Here is a 23,915-nt window from a genome sequence, read left to right as displayed (position 1 = left end):
ATTTCATTATGGAAATGTTTTCCTCTATCTGTCTTGATCGTGACTGGAAAACCAAATCTGGGAATGAACTCTCTCAATAGTAGCTTTGCCACAGTAATTCCATCACTCCTTCTAGTTGGGTATGCTTCCACCCATCGTGAGAACAGACAAACTATCACTAGAACGTACCTCAACCTGTTGCAAGGGGGCATTTCAATGAAGTCAATCTGCATTCTTGTGAAAGGCCCTCCTTCTCTTCCTATCGTTCCTAGACTTACCACTGTTTTTCTTCCAGGATTGTACTGCTGACAAATAAGGCATCTTTGACAAAGGCTCTCAGCTACAAGTCTGAATTTTGCATTATACCATGTCTGTTTAAAAAGTCTGATCATAGCATCTCTTCCTACATGTGCTTGTCCATGATACATCCGTGCCATGGTAGAAACCATGCTATCAGGCATGACTGGTCTTCCATCCCGATAAACCCACACATGATCTGTCTCTCGTGGTGCACATCCTGCTTTTACCCACTGTCTCCGTTCCTCATCTCCTGCTTTTTCCTGTAACTGCCTCACTTCTTCCCATGTATTCACATGTTAGTAAACAGCAAGGGACATGGATTAATTTCTTTTTCCCTACCACAATTAACCAAATTCTGATTTTGTGCGCAATACTGTGCCATATCATTGGCGAAATCATTACCTGCCGAAATGTAATCAACAGACTTTGTATACGCAGCACATTTCACTACTGCCAATTGCTTAGGTAGCTGTATCGCCTCCAGCAACTTTCCAACCGCTTCAGCATTCCTTATAGGAGTTCCACTCGATGTCAAAAACCCTCTTTGGGACCAAATTTGCCCAAAGTCATGTACCACACCAAAGCCATACTGGCTATCTGTTATCACAGTCATTCTCAGATTCTTTCCCAACTTGCATGCTCTTGTTAATGCAAAAAGTTCAGCAACCTGGGCTGATTTCACTCCTTTCAGACAAGATTCTTCCAGTACAGCTGCTACCGTACATACTGCATACGCTGCACTCAAAATTCACTCATCTGTTCTCAGGCATGATCCATCCACAAACATCACATAGTCACTTTCTGTCAAAGGTACATCTTGTATATCAGGATGTGGTTTGGTACAAAAATCAAGCACTTCCAAACAGTCATGATCCACATCGTCTCAGTGTTGAAGGGTTCACATTCAGACATCTCACAATGCTCACATTTGTTGCACCTAATATGACTTTCTCATATTTAGTTAGACGACTATGTGTCATAAACTGAGTGCGGCTCCTAGTTAAAAGGATCGCCACATCATGAGGCACAAACACCCTCACAGGATATCCCATCACAATTCCTTCACTCTGTTCTAGACTCTTACATGTCGCTGCTACTGCTTTCAAACAACCAGGCAATACCATAGCAACAGGGTATAGTATTGCTAAAAATATGCAATTGGTCTTCTCAATTTTCCATGTTTCTGTATCAACACAGAAAGTGCACATCCATTTCTTTCGCTGCAATAGAGTTCAAATTCTTTCTCATAGTCAGGCATGCCAAGAGCAGGGGCTTCACACAAACCATCTCTCAATTGTTTAAAAGCCTGCAACTCTTCTTTATTTAATTCAATGGGGTCTTTTACATCACTCTTTGTTCAGCGTACTAAAGGTTTTGCAATCAATTACAAATTACTAATCCACTGGCGGCAATATCCAACCATTCCAAGAAACATTCTCACTTCTCTCTGAGTCATTGGGGCTCTCATTCCTTTTATTATCCTGATTCTGTCTGCAGTTACCTTTCTTAGTCCTTTTTCAATTTAATGGCCTAAATATTGTACTTCTTTCTTACAAAATTGTAATTTCGATGGGGATACTTTAAGTCCTCCATCTGCCAAAGGATTCAGCAATGCAACAGTATCCACTACACAAGTTTCTCGAGTTCTCGATGCCACAAGTAGGTCATCGTTATATTGGACTAGTACCGAACTTTCGGGCATTTTTAAACCTTCTAGGGACTTTTTCAAGATCTGATTAAATATCGAGGGACTCTCTGTATACCCCTGTGGGATTCGGCACCATGCCAAGGTACGTTCGCCAAACCGGAACGCAAAAATCTGTTGGCTGTCAGGGTGCAAAGGAATGGAAAAGAAAGCATGACACAGATCAATCACTGTGTACCATTCTGCATCATGAGGAATCTGATATAAAATCACAGATGGATTTGGTACAATTGGACAACATGATACAACAATTTTGTTCACTTTCTCAGGTCTTGTACTATCCTGAAAGTTCCACTAGGCTTTTTCAGACCCATAATTCGTGAGTTACAAGGACTGCTCATTACTTCCCTCAAAATACCTTGTTCAATCATTCTGTCTATTATAGGAGTAACTCCTGTAATTATCTCGGGTGTCAATTTGTATTGTGGGATATTTGCGTAACTTACTCCTTCTTTTACTGAACTTTTTACGGGATCTACATTTTTCATTAATCCCACATCTTCTCCCGTAAAATCCCATACCTCCAGTTTCACTGTTTTCTTCAATTCTTGAGGCAATTCCTCGGGGTCAAATACAGCAAATACCTCAGTAATTTCAGATTCCATATTAGCTATAGTCATCTTGTACAGTACATCCTCATCAGGAGTCTCAAAAGCTATACCATCAGGAGTACAGAAAATTGTGCAGTTCATTTTGCACAGCAAGTCTCTCCCTAACAAATTTAAAGGGCTTGAATCGCACACGAGAAAACGGTGCATTTCGGAAAATTTGCCTATCTTGACCTTAACTGGTTCAGTAAGATACGTTTTTATCTGTCTGTTGGATACTCCAACTACTTGGATTGTTTCATCCGAGAGAGGAAGATTTTTGACATCAGCTGACCTAACAGTTGAACGAGTAGCACCAGCATCTACAAGCAAAGTAATGTTTTCGTCATTTAGCTTTCCATCCACAAAAGGGCCTGTCTGGTCTACTTCTAGAGTTGCGTCAAGTACGCACTCTTCTTCCTCCCCTCGGCACTGTCAATAACTTTCTTCTAACTCACTCTCATCGCGTTGTAGCCAATACTGCGAAACAGCACTAGCGCGCTGCATCTTAGTTACCTTTTCTTCGTTGTAGAATCCTGTCTCATTACTGTATTTCTGAGGATTTACGTTCTGTGGAATAGGCGGTTTTGGCACCTGACACTGTTGGGCAACAACCTGCTGCTGTCGCTGCGGTTGACAACTCACCTCATTCTGCACCTGTGGATTCAATGATGCATTATTGCCATTAGCACTTGGGGGAAATTTACACTTGGTTCTCCAATGCCCTATTCTTCCGCAACTATGACATGGCCACTTCTTTTTGGCTTCTTCTATACTAATCTGTCCTTTCCCTTTCCCAATATTAGGTTTTTGTTTCATGCTCGTACCATTGGCTTGTTCAATCAGTTGGGCTTCCTGTCTCTCTGCCACTTTTACTTGAACCCACATGGCTTTTTCTTTTAATTTACGCTGCTTGGCTTCAATCTCATCGCTAAAATATTTTGCATGTCTCAGTACTTCATCTATCTTTTTATTTTGCCAATCCACTGTATGCTGTTTAATCATTTCACTTACTTCAGGACGCAACCTATACACAAATCGATATACAAAATGACTCAAATCCTTTTCACTTAAATTTTCATCACCACTGTATTGTTCAAAAGCCAACAACAATCTCTCATAGTAGGCATGTACAGATTTTTTTACTTCTTGATGAGTTCTATCAATTTTTACCCAATCAGTTTCTTTAGGAGGCACTTTAGTTTTCAGGAAGGTAACTACCTGTTCGTATTTTCTCATTACTTCCGGATCAGGAGCACCTGTTTTTGGATCCCTACGGTATTCTTGAGTAGGCCAACCTATTGTAATTTTACATTCTGCCCATAGGTCTGCTGGCACAATTATGTCAAATAAACTGTTCAAATCAATCCATAGTGCTTTTGATAATTTTACAAACCTGTCTACCTGACTGTAACATTAAACCAGTTTCTTGCGCAAACGAGGAAAGTCATTGGTGAATGATAAAATGTCTTGACTGGTCCAGGGGACATGCACATAGCCTCTGCCTGGAATCTCCCTCATGGGACACTCCATTACCACCTTTTCTTTTTCTCTTACTGGGAAAGCTGCAAACGTTTTGTCTATTGCATCGTCTCGTTTTCGAAACCACCTACTTTTCCATTTGTCTACATCACCCCATTTTCTCAGTAAAACAATTAAATCTTTAATCTGAGTTATTCTTCCTGCGGTATACAAATTTTCAATGTCCTTCTCAGAAAAGTCTACTCTGTAAGGTTTCTGTAATGACTTTATTTTTTCAAAGTCGATATCCATTTCACTTGCTGCTACTTCTAATCTTTCATGTACATTTCTTGTTCTCCATGTTATACTTTTGCATAGCAACATTAGTTCTTCATCCTGATATGCTTTTAGTTTTTCTGTGGGAATAGTTCCTACTATTAATTCTTCTAAAACTATTTTTAATTTTGCCACATCTAATGTTCGAGGTTCGGTATCTTTTTGCTGTAAACTCCTTAACCATTCACTTCGTTCTTCTGAAGTAGGACCTACGGAATTTGGTTAATTTCTTATTTGTTCTAAACATTTTGGTGTCCCTGGTACTGATTCTGTCATCATTATTGCTCTATTCGCTAGACTCTGATTTACTGTCAAATTTTTAGGGGTACTTAGTCCAGAAGTTCCTACCACCTGTCCCCATGGATTTTCTCTTGAACCTCTTCTTTCCATTTCGGTCTGTTTATTACTGTTATAAGGAATCGTTAGACAATGCTCACTATACTTTTGTTTATCAAAAATGGGCATTACAGGACCTATTGTTACAGGAACAGTTACAGCTTCCATATTTTTAGTCAATTCCCTAATCTTTTCAGTTAACTCTAAAGTAGTTCTGGCTAATTCAGCTGAATTCTCATTTGTCATTTTACCAGGTTGTGTATTTTCTGATTCTCTAAAAGGATTATTTCTTCCTACCTCAGGTGGCATTGACTCAAACGTTATATTTTGTGGGGTCTCTTTTATTGGGGCACTTGGTGTCAGTAACGTGGAATTTGGTTGGTACTGGGGTGGATTTTTATAAAACATGTCCTCAAGTACATCATCCTCTGACTCATGCACACCATACTAGTAACCTTCTGATCCTGTATTATTTTTCTTCTCCGTACATTTTCTACTACTAGACTCTTCAGCACTCCTCATAGGGAACATACCATCAGCCATATTTGCACTTCGCAATCTCCTCATTCTATCATCATGATTCTCCTGTCCACACGGTCTACCAAACATGTATTTGTACCTTCCGCCGCTCCGCTGTCGCTCTCTTTCATACATCTCATCCTCCCATTCTGTCAATGCTTCAAACTGAGTAGGTCTAGGTCTCGGTTCTAATCTCATCATTCTTTCTCCTAAATTCCTCAATACCGCTAAATTGAATGAACCATGTTCTGGAAATGCTAAAACTCAATTTTTTGTATACTTTGCCCAATTGTCTAGCCAAATACATGTATGATATCCATATTTCGCAACCATGAAGGATGCGGGTGATTTCGGTGGAGGAAGCAACTGTCCCTCTCTAGTCACAATCGGTTTATCCTTTTTAAATAAGTTCTTGATCTTTCTGAACCAGGACCTTTTCTCCTTTTCTGGTGGATCATAATACATCATTTTCTTTTCTTAGTATCGCCAGATTTCTCCTATGACTATTCTGTTATCTTATCCAATTGTAGCACAACTCACACCAACGCACCATATGTCACTTTTGCAAATCTCCAATCCCAGCGCGACTTTACGCTAAAGCACCAATCCGGAGCGTCTACGTCACCCTGTCACTTCTCCACTCCTAGTGCGGCATACACTAAGGCACCAATCTGGAGCGTCTACGTCTCTTACTGACTGGCGAATCCCAGTGCGGTCTTTTCTGACGTCAGCTACTCCTGCTTCTGCTGACCCCTCCTTTACAAAATTTATCGGCAAACTTTTCTTACGTTCTCTTTTACTCAAAATCTTATGTTAGTAACGACATAAAAAAGCCACCATTGTCTGTTTCGCTAACAAAAGAGATAGTCTTGACCTTTTTTACAAGAATCCTGTCTTTCCCGAGAGCAGCGCTTACCTCTGCCCTACTACGGAATTATTACATTCGCTGATAAAGTAGCACTTCCCTCTACCTTACCCTTCTAGCAAGCATTAACTAACTATTTCTCTGGAGATAAGACACCAGTTGGAGACGCACTGCTCCTGAGAATTAAGACCAGAGTTTCACAATTAAGTTGAATGCTATTTCATTTACACACATTCATACGGAAAATGTAGTTCATTCACACAGAATCCTGTCTTTCCCGAGAGCAGCGCTTACCTCTGCCCTACTACAGAATTATTTCATTCGTTAATAAAGTAGCATCTACTTTACCCTTCTATCAAGCTTAGGGAACACCTATTACCTTCCCAGTGGTAAGCGTAATCAGAGTTCACGTGGACTCCTGTTACTTAAGACCAAACTTTCACAGGTGGCCTTCGCTACCCATACACCTCTTTCACACAGAAATGTCCCTAACGATAACACACGGCGATGTTACCAAATCGAACCCAGACAATGCATCGTGCAACTCCAATTGTGACACGTTTTCCCTGTGTACCTACAGGGCAACAAACAATTCACCATGTGACTTCACTTGCCACAGGCCATCCGACATCCTACATCCCAGAAGTCTTCAAAACAACGTAGAATGCAACACGACTCAACATAGAATGTTAGTACATAAATCAATACTCATCCAAACATCCACAATCAATAATCGGAAATCAAAATCAATAAGCAATAATCACCAAACTAGCCAATAATAACCATCAATCTGCTACCAGAAAAACTGATCCAGCGCAAAGCCAGAAAAAGAGAGAAAATTTTAACAACTACCCTCCCTGCGTCGCAGACCCGACGTCACACCAACTCATTCACACACGCATTCATTGGTGGGGCCCATAACACCAACACTCATACGTTTTCTCCGACGAGTCTGCACACAGAAGGGATGAAATAACTAAGCGCTGGACATGTGGGGAGTACCTTATTACCTATGGGGAAGAAAAGTTATTTTACAGAATATACATTAGAATCACCACCTATTGATTCCTAACCTTAAACATCAAGGCACTCCACCACTTGGTCGATGGACCAATTAGTTGGACTGGTTGATGGTGATTTAGAACCAGCTAAAACACATTTAAGTTTCAGAATCCTCTACTGTCTTCATTTAAAAACCACAAACTCGTAATTTCTGTTAATCAAATATTTGTTTATCTAAATATTGTTTGCAATTAATATTAGCATTTTGGTCAAACAAAGTTTAGAATTTTGTTCCATCAGCACAAATCGCATGACATTTATATTTACCTATTCTTGCTTTCTGGATTTTTCCTAATTCATTTGGCTCTGCATAACCGAATTTAGCCGTTAAATTGTCCAAATAAAGCAGGCCAAAGCTTAAAGTCTGAAAGTTCTTTGCTCAGCACGTTACAGTCCCAAAGATCTCCAAAGGACCAGAAATCGTGCAAGCATCTATCATCGCCTGTGGGGTCGATAGGGGTGTGCAGTCATCGAAAACCGCAGAATGCCTTTCCCTCTCTATTCTACTATCCTTTTTATAATAAAATTCGGGATAACATGAAACATTCTTAGGCTAAGAAGGCAGATGATTGGCTAATTGGAAACGTCCGATTTTTACATCACTTGAGGTTCTCATGGATTTTGCTGGTTCACTTCCTCTGTCCATGTTGCCCTTATGCAACATTGTAAAAGTTTTGCTTATATGTCCCAATTGTTCATTTAGACCAGATTTTACTGACTGAAGTTTGGCAGTTCTCCATGTTCCTATCCTTGACCAGGAACACTGTGCCTTGAGGTTGCCTGGAGGTCTACGGAGCCATCCGAGTCTGCGCAGTAGGCATCACGCTCACGAGACGGTGGCCACTTCTGAACTCCATTTTGGACGCCATATTTTGGTAGGCCCAAATGCCAACTTAAGCAAAACAAACACAAAAGAATAATTATTACACAGAAATGAAGATTCTAATGTTAAACACTCAATAATCCCTTTATATATTAGTATTTTCCTAGCTTTTAGCAACATTTAAAGCAATAAAACTCACCAATCAATCAAAACGGGAACGCAAACGTCACAAAAGCAACATAAATCATGCAATGTCCTATTACCACACATACTACTATTAATAGGCGTACAAGTTTTAGTTATTAGAGTTATTCTGCCATGCAAATAGCAATAAGTCCCACGTGTAAATGGTGTTTAATAAAAGGTGCAATTAATTGATTAATATAACACAGCAAACAGTTAATTCAAATTATAATATAAGTAGGTTATGTAATTAGTATTTTCATGCAAAATAGTGGAGGTATACACAATTTTGCTTTACCTGCTCCATCACACACACAAGTGCACACACATGCATACAGTTACACAACCCTACACAGATCCACAGAATCTTACACTAACACACCCACACCCCAACAACCATCCAGACGGACATTCACACACACTGACACACCCACAAAGCGAGTCAACCACACACACAGTTACACACACAAGTCAACACATACACAGTCACATATACACCAAGGGGCGTATCAAAGGCAACCTCAGCCCCCGCGGTGCGGGGGGCACCGCGCTCTAGGGGCCCCCTCACTCAGCGGAGCCAGCATGCAAGCCTCTAAGTCTTCATAAATAAAATGGTGCGCAGGGCCTCCCCTCCCCATAAATTAAAGGGTGCGCGCACGGCACGCCACGTCCTTTTTATGAATTAAATGGTGCCGTGTCCTGGGCACACTCCATGCCGGCCTCTTAATTAATTAAATGGTTGGTGCTCAATGCGCATGCTCTGGGCCCCGGACGGGCCTCCGAGGCTCTTCGTAATTAAATGGTGCGCGGCGGCGCGCAGTTGTCTCCGCGGTGACGCGGTCTTCAGGGTGGGGCTTGTAACCAATGCCATAGTCATGCGCATTGCGCAGCGCAAATTAAAAGTGCGTGGTGGAGTGACTTGTGAGGCATCCCAGTACTACTGTACTGAGAAGGACCGGCGTCACCGTACGGCCGCGGGGCATCATTTTATTATTACTAGCTGCCCCAGCAGACTGTTAGGGTCACACGGTGCCCCTCACTCTGTTCTGTGGGCATCTCAGGATCCCCTTAGGCCATTCCTGTACACTGTAGGACTCCTCGTCACTGACTCAGCATCCCGCTGAGATCCCAGGAGGCTCGTCGCTGGCTCCAGCGCGCTGCCGTGGACCCCTTAACTCACGCAGCACTCTGTGCCGACCCCAGGACGCCCCCTCATTCATTGCAGCATGCTGCTGGAGCCACGGGATTTCAATACAGACCCTGTAGGGGTTCACCACCTCCCGTCAGCGTCTCACTGCGGGATTCTCGGTCGGAGACTCGTGGATACCACATTTCTGCATTTGGCACCCTGTAGGATACCCTGTCATCGCCTCTAGCCTATGACCCCTGCACAGACTTTGAGGAAACTCCATTCTTGAGTTGGGCGTTCTGCGGTGAAGTCCAGGACACAGGTAGGTGCCCTTCCCATCTTCTGCCGTCAGTACCAGTGATCACTGGTATGGGCACCAGGACACTCTGGTGCAGCCCTGGACCCGCACGATGGTTTGACCAATGGCTTGAAGGCGTGTCCCTGAGAGAATAGAGTCCTGCGCGTGCATTACCCGGCATACACAGGGTGATGCTCATGCACCCCCACCTATCCCTAGCGGCCAGACCACCCGGTGACCTGGGGCTAAGCAGGGTCAGACTGGCCTTTAAGGCAATCTGGCAGTGCCAGGAGGAGGGTGGTCTGGCTGGTCAGTGTGTGGGCTGTTTTACTGTTTGTGGGCCTGTTTCAAAGTCTGGAGGGCCAGGTATCCAATTGATTACTCTGATTTATCCACAAACAGTGCCTGCAACAAGCACAAATACATGCAGTCTCACATACATTACAAAACACTTATACCTTGTGTCTTTACAAGGTCAGAACTGCCCTGATCTGCATGTGTGGGCCAGTTCTTTAGCTATCTAATTCATCAATGGGGGCACTTTTATTTTGGAACTGGGCTTATTTTCTGACCCATCCCGACTAAGGGGCCCTTCGAAAGAGTTGGGTGGGGGGGGTGAGTGTCTGTGTTGGGGTGATAGGTGGCCTAAGAATCTAAGGATACCCTCGGTTACTGCAGAGGTATTTGCAATCAAGTAGTCACAAATCACCCTGGACTTTTCACCAAACTTGACTTTGCGAAGGCTCGTTTTTTTCTTGATTGAGTGGTGTGAGGCTCCCACAGCAGGATCCTGCCTCAGAGAGCACAGTGACGGGCAGAGGTGAAGCGGTGGCTGGTAGCACTGAACATGCCTCTAAAATCAACCAACGGCCATTCCACATATTTTCTCACCATAGCAGTGAAAATGTGTAGGATGGGTCTGAAGGCTGTTATTTCATTTGGCTCCCGGATGCCAGAACAATGACAGCTAAAAGGTGGAATTCTACCCTGCTAGCCTCTTGCTATTATCGAGGGAAACGCTGCTTAGCGACTTCGCACTAGACCTTAATTTAAGAGGGGTCTTGTGATTGAAGCGTCCCCTGCAGGCCACAGTGTGCAACCATTTGTTCACATGTTTGAATCTTGGTGGATCGGTTCAGACTTTCATCCTTCCGAGATAGATACGCGTTGGACTGTGAAATAGAAAGCATCCGCTGAATGGTATGCTCTATTATCCATGGGCCCGGCCTGGGGGAGACACGCCGGTGTGACAACAACATACACCAAGGCACCAGTCACTGACAGGCCACTCTCAACACATGCACCAGCACATGAAGAGCACTCTTGTAGTGATGGTGTATGAATCAGGAATCAGACGAGGTAGTATATTTAGAAGTTTATTCCAAGTAGAAGATGGAAGCTTATGCAGAGACCCCACCAGGAGCAGTATGTTACTTGCTCAGCCCAGCTCTCAACTGACTCCTAGAGTCCAGAATGCCAACATTCCAACCATCACATGAATGTCAACATTCCACAGGATAACTAGACTGTCTAAGCAGAAATGCAAGACACTACACATCTTCCCCCTTATAAAGGCATCAAAAAATGCAAAGTATAACCATAACAATAGAAACATAGGGTGGACGATGAGTAAGTAACATGAAGAAAAAGTACAAAGCAGGAACACCAAGAATAAAATGGTAATACACCATAAATACATAGAATAGAATTAAATAAATAGGAAGAGCTATAAACGAGAACAGCAAGAATAAGAAAGGAAGAAAACACTAATTACATGAGGTGAATAATTACAAAATGTGAAAAAGATGTGACGCACGATACGAAAAACGTAGCATAGCAAAGGTAAGGTAAGTACAACAAGGATGAAGGAAGGAAGACACGACACGACATCTTCTCTTTCAATGACAAAAGAGAATTATACAACACGTTCAAGGTTACAGCAAAACACACCAATTGGCCAGACTGGTATGAAGGCGAGAACCGACAAACGTAATGCAACGAAGAGAAACACAAAAAACAAGAAAAGTACTCCTAACAGGAGAAAACAACATGAATCTCCAAGAAAGAAAGAAAGAAGAAAGGTGAAAAACTACACCTAACAGGAGTACAAACCATCTAAAAAAAATGGAAGAACCACAATTGCCAGTAAAATTTCTAGAAAGAAACCCTTACGCAAGGTGAAACAGAAACTGGCATAACATTTGAAGAAGAATCATACAGAACTGTTGAAGAAAAATCATACAGAACTTTTGAAGAAGAATCACAGGAAGAGGTTTCGTGCACAAAACCAAGAAAACTCATGAGTATAGAATAAATACAGAATAATGAAAATGCAGGAGACAAACATCAAGAAGAATTTGCGAAAAAATTCTAACATAGTTTGAAATCATGAATGAAAGAACCTGCAAAGAAAATAACGAGTGTCATTAATTATCATTAATCAGAAGAATGTGAACAATCAATTTCAAGTGATGTACGTCTACACACAAGAAATTGCACAGATCATGAGAAATAAACTGAAGGCAGAAAATGAAATGTGAAGCACGAAAAATGCAGATGACACAGTAAAATTTCTCGAAAATAATAAGATAAAATAAATAAGGTAGTCACCGTTGTTCACTGGCGAAAATACAGATCTAGTATGGTGAATCCAAGATTAATATCAAATTTAATATTCAAATAAAAACCAGTAGATGGCGCTGTTGAATTAATTCAGTTCATGTAGTAAGTCACTGCGGTAGAAGAAAATAACGAGTGAAATACGAAATAAATCAACACTCAAATGCTGACCTTGAAGTTTAGTTCCTTATTTGTGAAGAAGGTTGATGTTGTGCCTCAAGCTCTTAAAAATAATTTGTGAGGAGAATGCTTCGTAAATCAATAAAAACAGTGCTGCATGCTGTATAACGAGGAAGTTCACATTGCCAAGTAGAAACGTGGTTGGCAGAATGGTTGGCAACAACAATATAAGGCAATGCAAACGTGAAATCGGTGAGTTATGCATAAAATGGCGGCACGTATTTTACGTTGTGCCGGGTGGCTCCCGGCGTCATCGTACTCCAAACGTCTATAATCACCAGAAGCAATTTTTAATGGAGAGACGTCATGAAGACAGAACTGCACCGGAGCTACAGGTGAGAGTGCTCGCGCTGTGTGTGAGCGTGCTGTCGAAGGCTCATGCGACGTTTTTAAAAAAAACTGTTAAACTGCCAAAAGGAAGGTGCGCACTGTGCCATATTGAAAAATAATAAAAATAAGATCAAACTCACCCCCCAATGTCTCGAATCAGGTGACAGGCCTCTTAATAATGCATGACTGTTCCGTGGAGGAAAACAAGGTTAAAAATCAAGGCAGAAATTGAAGTCGCTTGAATGGAAAGTTTCTGTTCAGACCTCTGAGCCGTCCGGGCATAAATTGCCGATTTAGTAGAAAACACTTCAAGTTGTTCTTATACACGAGAATCATTTCTCCCATGACCTTAAATTCATCACAATAACATGTCATTAACAAAAGTCTTCTCCCATACGACTCATTATTCAAATCATGCCGGAATGAAGAGATAACTGTGCACATTAGGGACGAAGCTCTGCCAAACAACGCCAGGACGAAAACCTTGTGGATGTTGTTTTGAGGGGATAGCCAACTGTTAGAAAACGCTCGTTTCAGGGCAGCACAAAAGGAAGTTAGCAGTGCTGTAGTCATGTAGTTGACAGAAAGGATGTCAAACAGCAAGTAGGCAGGAACGATTAGTAGCTTTGGAATAAGGCAAGCAAGCAGGAGGTTACAGCAAGGCAGAATAATTCTCCATGGATTTTAGGAGAAGCATGTAGGTAAATTACAGCAGGGACTGGCACTTAAGGGATGTGGGCGACCGGTGGAAAGGTCACTGGTGGGGCTCGCAGGGTGCCAGTATGCTTTTGAATTAGTGGTTAGAAGAAAAGGAAGTCCATTACCTTGAAGTTTCATTAATCTTAGAAATCCTTGAAGTAGCAGGCGGAAGTTCAGTCAAATCGTCGCCAAAATTGTAGTGATGGTGTATGAATCAGGAATCAGACGAGGTAGTATATTTAGAAGTTTATTCCAAGTAGAAGATGGAAGCTTATGCAGAGACCCCACCAGGAGCAGTATGTTACTTGCTCAGCCCAGCTCTCAACTGACTCCTAGAGTCCAGAATGCCAACATTCCAACCATCACATGAATGTCAACATTCCACAGGATAACTAGACTGTCTAAGCAGAAATGCAAGACACTACCGCCATCCATTGGTGACACATTCCATAACTTTCTTTAAACACTCATCAGAGGACACAGCTTGAATCCATTCCTCTTTCCTAAAAGAATCTGAACCATGATCCCACACAACCGCAACTTGCACACTGTCCATCAGATCATCTTGGTTTTCGATCATTTGGACTGGCAGACGTGACAGGAAATCAGCAACCGCATTCTTCCTACCTGGAAGATATTCAATATTATATACAAAATCTAACAGTCTCATAGAAATCCTGGCAAGCCTGGAGGATACATTAATCATGCCAACATTTTTTAAAACTTTCACCAATGGTTTATGATCGCATTTGATAATAACCTCACTTCCCCACACAAAGGTTCGGAAATGCTCTAGTCCCCAAGCACAAGCAAGAGCTTCACGCTCAATCACTGCGTATCTAGTTTCCGCTGGAGACAACGACCTAGACGCATATGCCACTATTGATTCTACCCCCTTATGGTCTATTTGCGAGAAGACAGCTCCTATACCTATACCACTGGCATCTGTGGTTATTATATTTTTTCCCTGAGGATCAAACCCTTGAAGTGCAGGAGCTGTACTTATAGCTTTTTTTAAATCAGTGAATTCTTTTTGACACAGACTGCACCATGTGAAAGCTTTCTTTGTTTTTAGGAGTTCTCTAATGTGGCATGTTCTTTTTAAAAAGTTTTCCACAAACTTAGCAAAAAACTCCACCATCCCCAAAAAAGATTTCACCTCATCTTTGTTCTTGGGGCTGGGCGCATTTGTAATAGCAGAAACTAATTTTGTCTTGGGTAGAATTCCAGAGGCACTAATTTCATGTCCTAAATAAGTTACAGTGTTAGCAGCAAACTTACATTTGGATGGTTCAATGGTTAGACCATACTTTTGTAACAAAGACATTACATGAAATAACTTTTCTTTGTGCTCTTGAATATCCTTGGCCATAATTAAAATGTCATCCTGGAAAATAAGCACATATCTTAGATGACCAAAAATCTTGAACATTAAACGTTGAAAAACTGCAGCCGCAGAGGCTAATCCAAAAGGCATCCGAGTGTATTGAAAACATCCTATGTGAGAAATAAAGGCTGTTAAGTGTTTGCACGAATCTACCAACGGAATCTGATGATAAGCTTGTGATAAATCAATTGTAGAAAAGACTTTCATTCCTTTACATTTTGTAATCATTTCATTGATTTTTGGTAAAGGAAATTGATCAATCACGATGTTATCATTTAAATGTCTCAAATCAATGCATAGCCTGAGCTTACCATTAGATTTTCTGGCTGCCACCAATGGAGAAACCCATTGAGAGGCTTCAACCGGTTCAATTACACCTTTCTCAACCAAGCTGCCAAGTTCTATTTCCACTTCTTCTCTAACTGAGAAAGGTATATTGCGTACCTTGTGAACTTTTGGAGAAGGGTCAGGTTTGAGACGAATAAGGTGTTCAAAACCTTCCAATTTCCCCAATTTGCCAGAACAGACATCAGGAAACTTTTTTAATAACATTTTTTTTAAGGGATTCTTCTTCATTCACCACCAAGACCTGTTCCACCCCATTGGGATCAAGAATGATATCAAGTTTCCTTTGGTCCTTCCATCCCAACACAGAAGGACCTTTCTTTGATACATACAATTTACACAGGGCACTTCTGTTCTTGAATCTAAACAACAATTCCCTACAACCTAACAGTTCAATTGGTTCTCCATTGTAGCTTAACGGTGTAATATCAGCTGGATCTAAATTGGAGCCTAACTTCATAACGAATTTATCCGCCCACACTGATTCGTTTACAATGGTAAAAGGTGAACCAGAATCCGCTGCGATGTAAACATTTACACCACCTAACGAGATGTCACACATAGGTTTGCTAGAATCAATATCTTGGATAATGTTAAGCACAACATTACTCATGGGGCTCAAAGAATCATCTTCACTATCATCATTACTGGAAGACGGATAACTTTCTTCAATACATTTAACATGTTCCCTTTTAACATTTCTAGCATGACAAACTTTGCTGAAATGGCCTACTTTTTTACAAATTGAGCATCTTTGTTTGATAGCCGGACAACTTTTGTCGTTGGCTAGATGATTCTTGCTATCACAACGATAACACTTGAAATTTTTGTCCTTTCTAGACATCTTATTTTTTACCACAGCTTTGGATGAGTTCTCTTTACTACGATTATGACCAATCTTTGCTACAGTATCTTGCTGAGAATTATCAGTATTCTCTTTTTTGAGTGCCTTGGCACATCTTCCCGACAATTTAGCTTTCCTAGCAATGGCTAAAACATCCTTAAGCGCATTATCCCCATTTACCCACAACCTATCTTGAATAGCGGAATCATATGCATGCATCACTACCTGATCTCTGATTAGCTCCTCTTCAATAGCCCCAAATCTACAATCAATGGCTAGCTTTTGGAGAGCAGTTACAAAATCATCAAAGGTTTCATCCTTAAGTTGTTTTCTTTTAAAAAACTTGAAACGTGTGACGCCAATACAAACTTTTGGGGAGAAATAATTGTCTAGTTGTCTGATAGCTTGGTTAAACACATTATCATCGCCTGCAACAGTATCCTTATTTAACTTATTGTAAACCCTTAAACCCTCTGGGCCTAAACTGTGCATCAATAAGCCTTTTTTCCTGTCTGCAGACAATTTGTTAGCATGGTCAATGGTGAACAAATAATTGATAAAATATTCCTTCCACTGTAACCACGGAACTGGTGGATCACCCGGAACACATAAGAACTCTTTTGGAGGATTGACAGTTATATTGGTGACAGGAGTAGCCATGGCCGCACAGTTTTAGAATGTTACCCTATGACCTGTTGATAAAATGTTATACAATCAATCAATACATAAACTTATGATGCAGATTTTTTTTTTAAAAATTGCTACCTCTTAATATAAATCTAATTATTAACTGTAGCTCATTTGATTATTTCAATATTATGAAATATTAGCACAGTACCACATGAAAAAACAAAGCTTCCTTAAAGCTGATTAGTCAACGTTGTGAAGATGGAAGAAATGACTCTTGAACAAATGACCACTGTTGGCTCTTCAATAAACTGCTCCAGAACGATTTATCCAGATTCAGTCATTTAGAACAGTGTAACCGTTTTCACAATTAAAACGCTATGAAGAACGTGTGCACACTGTGACCTTCAGCGCTTGTGACTACACAGTACAGTCAGCAGCGCTCTCAATTATGCCCAAACGTGTAAGTCAAAGCGCTCCAACAGGGCTTGCGATGTTATTGAAAGAAAGCAACACCTCCGTACCTTGCAACGTTTCAGCTTCCTCAGAATAAAAGCTTAAACGTGATATCCTCACCAAGATCACGTCGTAGAACTGGCACAACCATCCGCCGGTTAACTCGCTTCCGATTCACGCTTGTGAATGCTCCGTTGTCACCGACTTGAAGAGGAAAAAAATTACAGCCTTCCGATTGGCCAATGAACTTGCACCAACCCGGAATGAGTTTTCCCGGTCAAAATAGGAGGCGGTTCTTCCCAAACACGAACCAATCTTCAAAATAGGAGGCGGTTCTTCCCAAACAAGAACCAATTAGGTTGGAACACACGAAGAACACCTCCGACGGCAACAGGATGCGAACAGTCCCTCAGGGCTGGAAGAAGAAAATTGACGAAAATGCCAGATACGATGAAATTATGCGTGGATCTGCTCCGGTTGAGACCCAAGTCGCCAAATTGTAAGTGTAGTGATTACACTTAACACAGGAATTGAAGAAGTATTCTTTATTGTAACACTCAACCGGACATATGCATCCTGTCCGTAGTTCAAAGCCAGTAACCAACGTCTAACGTACATTGCACTTTAAATGTTAACAACAGTTCCCGTAACAGCTACACGCTCGTGACAACTCCTCAGAGTGAACACGAGCTTGCCTCATTTCAATTGTAAACATGCTCTCGTTCTGCTTTGCTCGCGCGATGACCATTTCCAACATCACGCGACCAAGCAGAACGAAGCATGCGACACTACACAATGTGTAGTGTCTTGCATTTCTGCTTAGACAGTCTAGTTATCCTGTGGAATGTTGACATTCATGTGATGGTTGGAATGTTGGCATTCTGGACTCTAGGAGTCAGTTGAGAGCTGGGCTGAGCAAGTAACATACTGCTCCTGGTGGGGTCTCTGCATAAGCTTCCATCTTCTACTTGGAATAAACTTCTAAATATACTACCTCGTCTGATTCCTGATTCATACACCATCACTACAATTTTGGCGAATAATTACAAAATGTGAAAAACATTCCACAGGATAACTAGACTGTCTAAGCAGAAATGCAAGACACTACACATCTTCCCCCTTATAAAGGCATCAAAAAAGACACGCCGGTGTGACAACAACATACACCAAGGCACCAGTCACTGACAGGCCACTCTCAACACATGCACCAGCACATGAAGAGCACTCTTCACAGCAGCGCCACGCGAGCTGCAGCACAGGTCTGCCAGGGGCCCACCCTCCACGTCACAAGTATCAGAGCTAAGCTCTCACACGAGACACGCACTCTCGGGAGGGCCACAGCCATACAGCAAGGCTCTACCAGGAGGGGTGGACAACCCCGCTCTTCTGGTGGTATAATCCCAGCTGACATTCGCCACGTAGAGGGGAGGGGGAGGGCACATGTGAGCAGAGAGCGCAGGAGCCTGGTGCCCATGTTTAGCACACCTGGGAGTATACCATGCTTAGCAGAATGTGAGGAGTTGGGGACATGGACAAAGCCTGAGGTGGAGGCAGATGCAAAGAGGATACTGGAGCACATGGAAAACAGCATGTGGGGCCTGGAGCACGAGGAGATTGTGTGCAGGGCATGGATAACTAGGCTGCTGTGCCGGGTCACGTAGACAGACAGTGTGGGGAACACTTGAGCTGGAGACACCTGGGCAGAAACCGCTAGAACCCACTGGCGCATGGAAATACTTTGTGAATAGCCCGGGAATCTTATACAGCATAAGGAGCTTGGGGTGCACAATATGAGGGCCCCGGGGGCAAATAGATAGTGGGGGAGCTTGGGGTACATTGACAGTGCAGGGGCATGGTGGGGCACATGAACAGTGAGGAGTATGGAGCACGTGGGCAAAATTAGGGGCGTGGGCACAGCACAGCTTGGGGAACACGGACACACAGTGCGGGGGCCTGGGCCACATCAACAGATAGAGAGAGGAGCTTGGGATAGATTAACAGTGCAAGCGGCCTTGAGCACGTGGACAGATAGTGTGAGAAGCGTGGTGTACATGGACAGGCAGTATGAGTGAGGAGCGTGAGGTACAAAGAAAGTGTAAGCGGCCGGGGGCATGTGCAGAGATAGTGTTTGACGCAGGCTTGGGCATGTGAACAGAGAGCATACATAATTTGGGGGAACACTGACAGTGTGAGCAGCTGTGGCACATGGATGGATACTGTGTGAAGTTTGGGGTACATTGACAGACCGCATGTGGAGTTTGGGGTACATAGAGTGTGAGAGACATGTGGCACAACAACAGGTATTGTGAGAAGCTTGGTGTACAGGGACAGACAAATTAAGGAAAATGGGTTAATTAGACACTTAAGGGACCTGGGGCAAATGAACAGATAGTGTGAGAAGTTTGGAGTACACACACAGTATGCAGAGCTTGGGGTTCAAAACGTCCCCAACAAGAAAAATGAGCACCCGAAGGACTCACACTGGTAGAATTAGCGGCAATGGGGTTTATACCTAAATTGGGCACCTTTGACTGTACTTTCTATTTTTTTTCCCTTTTTAACATAATTTACTATTCCCAATGCCTTCCAAGCATAGTTATAACCGTCTACTCTGCCCAACCCAAAATGGATCGAAACTTTGCTTATCTGCAGTCGAGTGAGGTTGTAGAAGTCAAGGGGGAGGGAGTGGAAGGGTAGAAGCAGGAGAGGAGTGTAGGGTAACTTGCGCCCCATAGATCGGTCCCCGGGCCACTGCATAGCGGCAGGGGCATAGACGACCGAGTACCTTCGTCTGACGTCCACTACATCCCTACAGGTGGCCTCGAACAGCTCCCACGGGCAAGTAATGCTGAGGATTTGACAATTCATGATACAGTGTTAATGTGGTAGAACACACAACGGTGCAATATTCATTCCAAATGCTGTGTTGTGTCACTTTTCAATCCTGTATTCATAAACTAATGTTTTGTGTTTGGCACACTGTACACAGATGTTAATCCCTTTCCTGCACCTGCACTATAGTAGACCTGTCAGTCCCTATCCTACACCTGTATTATAACACTATATATCCCTATCCTACACCAGCACCATAACACAGCTGTCAATCATAACCCTACATCTGCACTGCAGTACAGAAGTCAATCACTATCCTCCACCTGCACTATATTGCAACAATCTATCACCATCCTACACGTGCACTATGGTACAAAAGTCAATTCATATCCTACACCTGCACTATAGTACAGATATCAATCACTATCCTACATCTGCACTATAAGACAGTATTTAATCCCTATCCTATACCCGCACTATAGTACAGTAATCAATACCTATCCTACACCTGCAATACAGTACATCAGTCAATCACTATCATACGCCTGCACTACAGTACAGCATTCAATCCCTATCCTACACCTGCATTGTAAGACAGTCCTTAATCCCCAAACTGTCAGGCTGTTTCTGCATGTCCTGTTGGTAGTAGGGAGCACCTTGCAGTCTGAGGGGTGATAAGGCATTGCTCCCCTACTCATCCAGGACTCTTGGAATACAGTTATATCAACTTATGTGTAAGTCACAACTGTTGCTGAGCAGTCGAGGCCTTACTCATGTGAGGTGCTGTGAAGGACAATGTCCTATCAGATGTAATACTTTGCACAGTGACGCATTTGCGAAATTGTCACACATCAATAAAACAGTTAACCATGAAGGATACTTAAAACTTGTAGCCCCAGATTTAGCATAGTTTTACATGGTGCTCGCATGACAATGCAGTAGCATTTATCAACTTCCACGAGGAAAAAACAAACCTTCCTATGCAATGTATCACAGCTTAATATGATCACCCTAGCAGAATATATGAAAATATCCCCCAGGAATACTGTACAAACATATCCTGTTTAACTCAGCTCTGCGTATGAGTCCCGAACCTCAATAAATATATATATATATATATTCACTTCAAAAACCATAGGTTTCACACATGTTATAGTTAGGTGGACATTTCACTCGGAAAAAAACAATGAAATTCCCCCGTTATAGTTTGTTCAGATAACTATAACTCGCGCGCCCGCAATCCACTGCTCATGACGTCACATATTACATCACTCATGACATGGTCAGTGGCATCACTCATGACATCACTGATGACATCATCCTTGTGATAGAGTGGCGGTCGCGCGGGTTATAGTTATCTGAACTAACTATAACGGGGGAATTTCATTGTTTTTTTCCGAGTGAAATGTCCACCTAACTATAACATGTGTGAAACCTATGGTTTTTTAAGTGAATTTGCAAGGTTTTTTAAATGCTAATTCCTAACTATAACGTGTGTGAAACCTATGGTTTTTATGTGAATTTGTACGGTTTTTTAAATGCTAAGTTATGTATGTATTATTTATTTTATTTTTTAAGGTTTTTTCACCGTGCGCGCACCGTGCGCACACCCCGCGATTTAAAAATAAAAAAAATAAAAAATGTTTTTTCACCCTTCTGGGTCCTTTAGGGACCCCCTGACAAAGGCTAGGGGGTCAGGAACTCTCTACCCTGCCCCCTTTTCACTTTCGCCACCTCTCTTTTTCACTCTCGCACCCAAAACAAACAAAATGGCGGCCGACACTTCCTGATTTTGACCGATTCGAACGTTGACTGACATGTAACCACCAATCAGAATTCTGCTCGTGCACGTTAGGGTGCGCGCACGGTGCACGCACGGTGCGCGGCTATAGATATTTATGTGCTTTAACTGCAATTTTCTCAGGAACTACTGAACAGATTGACACCATATATGCAAAAGGCACATCCCTGACCTGAGGACTATCTCTCTGCCAAATTTCAAGTAATTCTGTTCAGCCGTTCGGGCTGTACCTTCGACTAAAGGTCCTATGGGAAAATGCATGGGGAAAACGCGTTTTGGGACCCCCCTTTTTTCTCAGCCCCCGCTTGACGAATCACCCCGAGACTTTCAGGGTAGGAGCTGAGCGGAGCGCCCCATTAGTTTTGAAAATTTCGCGAGGATTTGTCAACCGGCGCCAAAGTTATTCAAAATAGAATTTCAGATTTCCTATGGAAACACGGTCCTAACTATAACTATCTACTGGCGACCGCCAGTAGATAATATATATATATATATATACATGCATCTATATCTGGTCAGCAGGATGATGATTCGGTCAGAGATGTTTAATATCTGTTATTAAGATATGATGCAAGTAGCCGTCGGCTAAACACAGTCTTTTTACCATGTTTATGCTTGCCGTATTGCACTGTCACTTTAAATAACGTAAGGTCACTCTGTATCCCTGTCATGTGATCAAGGTTCTTTTCGAACCGAAACGCGTCAAGACCGTACAGGCGAATAAACTACGCACTTTTGGCACCTACCTGTGGTCCGTCTCCGTCTATGGCGTGAAGCTTACTGATTGACAGTGTGATTCGATATATATATATATATATATATATATCCAATCCAACTTCTGCAGTACCAGCCGGTACCACCAAAGACACGGACACGTTTTGCTGGTGCAAATGGTGCTCAATTTATTTATACAAACATTATTTGGTTAGTCCAGACGCGTTTCGACCGTCCAGGCGGTCTTGATCACATGACTACACTTTACCAAACGTACTGCTATGTACAATTTAATACGCTTCTTGAATTAAAAAAATGAAGAACAGGCAAACGTCTAGCCCCAGATTTAGTCAAGTGGGTGCTGTACCAGAGGCTTAAATGACATTGCGTGACGTAGCGCGAAGTTCCTGATAACGGATGCAAATTGCAAGAGTACACGTTGTGTAATTTGCATAAAATCACACACAATGCTCCCCAATAGCCTTTTCGCTGCGGTACAATGTTACATCACTTTTATGTTGGACGCCGCTTTTGTGTTTTGCATGGCACGTGTGGCCACTGGTGCACAACCAGTTGTAAATACAAAGCTGGGTAGTCATTGTCCTTACCAGGGGCGTAACATAGGCCCCCGCGGTGCGGGGGGCCCAAGCTCCAGGGGTCCCCTCAGCACGCATGTCGGCCAGAGAGCTCCAGATTGAGTCTGGAGGGGGCCCCTCAATGTACCTTGCAGGGGGGCCCCCTCAAGTTTCGTTACGCCACTGTATACACCTACATACAGACCGACCCCTATACTGACACGCTTACACTCCCATAGAAGACACAGGCATACTCCTAGAAATACATACACTCACAAACAAACAACCTCACACACACATTCAGACATACACTAACACGTAGACCAACACAGAGTTCCACTGGAATTTCTTTATACACATGCATACAGAGATGCAACTACTCCCACACACTGACGCTCACATATAAAGAGACATATACAACTACATGCAGACATAGACAAAATTCTATACTGAGAGACCACACAGTCACTCAAACATCCTCACCCATACACACGCGCACACAAGCACACACACACTCACACACACATTCACACACACACACGCACACACACACACACATTTACACAGCCACATGCCCCCCCTCCCCTAAAAATGATGCAGGGGATGGGGTCCTCAGAGCCGAAATCTGTCCGGGGAGTAGGCTATGCAGACCCCTATCCCGCCATCGCGAATGATCTGCGAATCAGCAAGCCACACTTTGTGTTGAACAGCAAGTTGCGAATGGCATCTGAGGACTCAGGGACTCAGTATTCTCTTAATAATTTGCAAAAAAAGGTAGAAGGGGGAAGGGTAGAGCTATCCTGACCCCCTGGAGTGCTGGGGGGTTGCACAGGGACCCTCTCAGAACTTAAAGCTAATAAAGAAAATAATTGTTTGAGCATACAGCAGATTCGTAGATCCATCACAACACGCAACCCCCTGAG

The 23,915-nt window shown here is 42.6% G+C and overlaps 1 protein-coding gene across 1 annotated transcript in view; it reads left to right on the top strand.

Annotated features, from left to right (window-relative positions):
* Positions 1-12,599: 12,599 nt before the first annotated feature.
* LOC146865774 (uncharacterized) overlaps positions 12,600-23,915 on the top strand; it is a 96,572-nt gene continuing 85,256 nt past the window's right edge. Inside the window, exon 1 of the mRNA XM_085632639.1 lies at positions 12,600-12,717. Within this exon, the coding sequence (XP_085488765.1) occupies positions 12,676-12,717 (42 nt within the window). The 5' untranslated portion in view covers positions 12,600-12,675. The remainder of the gene's footprint in view (positions 12,718-23,915) is intronic.

This window comes from Triturus cristatus, chromosome 2_1 (assembly GCF_964204655.1).
Source record: "Triturus cristatus chromosome 2_1, aTriCri1.1, whole genome shotgun sequence".
NCBI lineage: Eukaryota > Metazoa > Chordata > Amphibia > Caudata > Salamandridae > Triturus > Triturus cristatus.
This window is presented reverse-complemented; position numbering and strand designations above follow the sequence as displayed.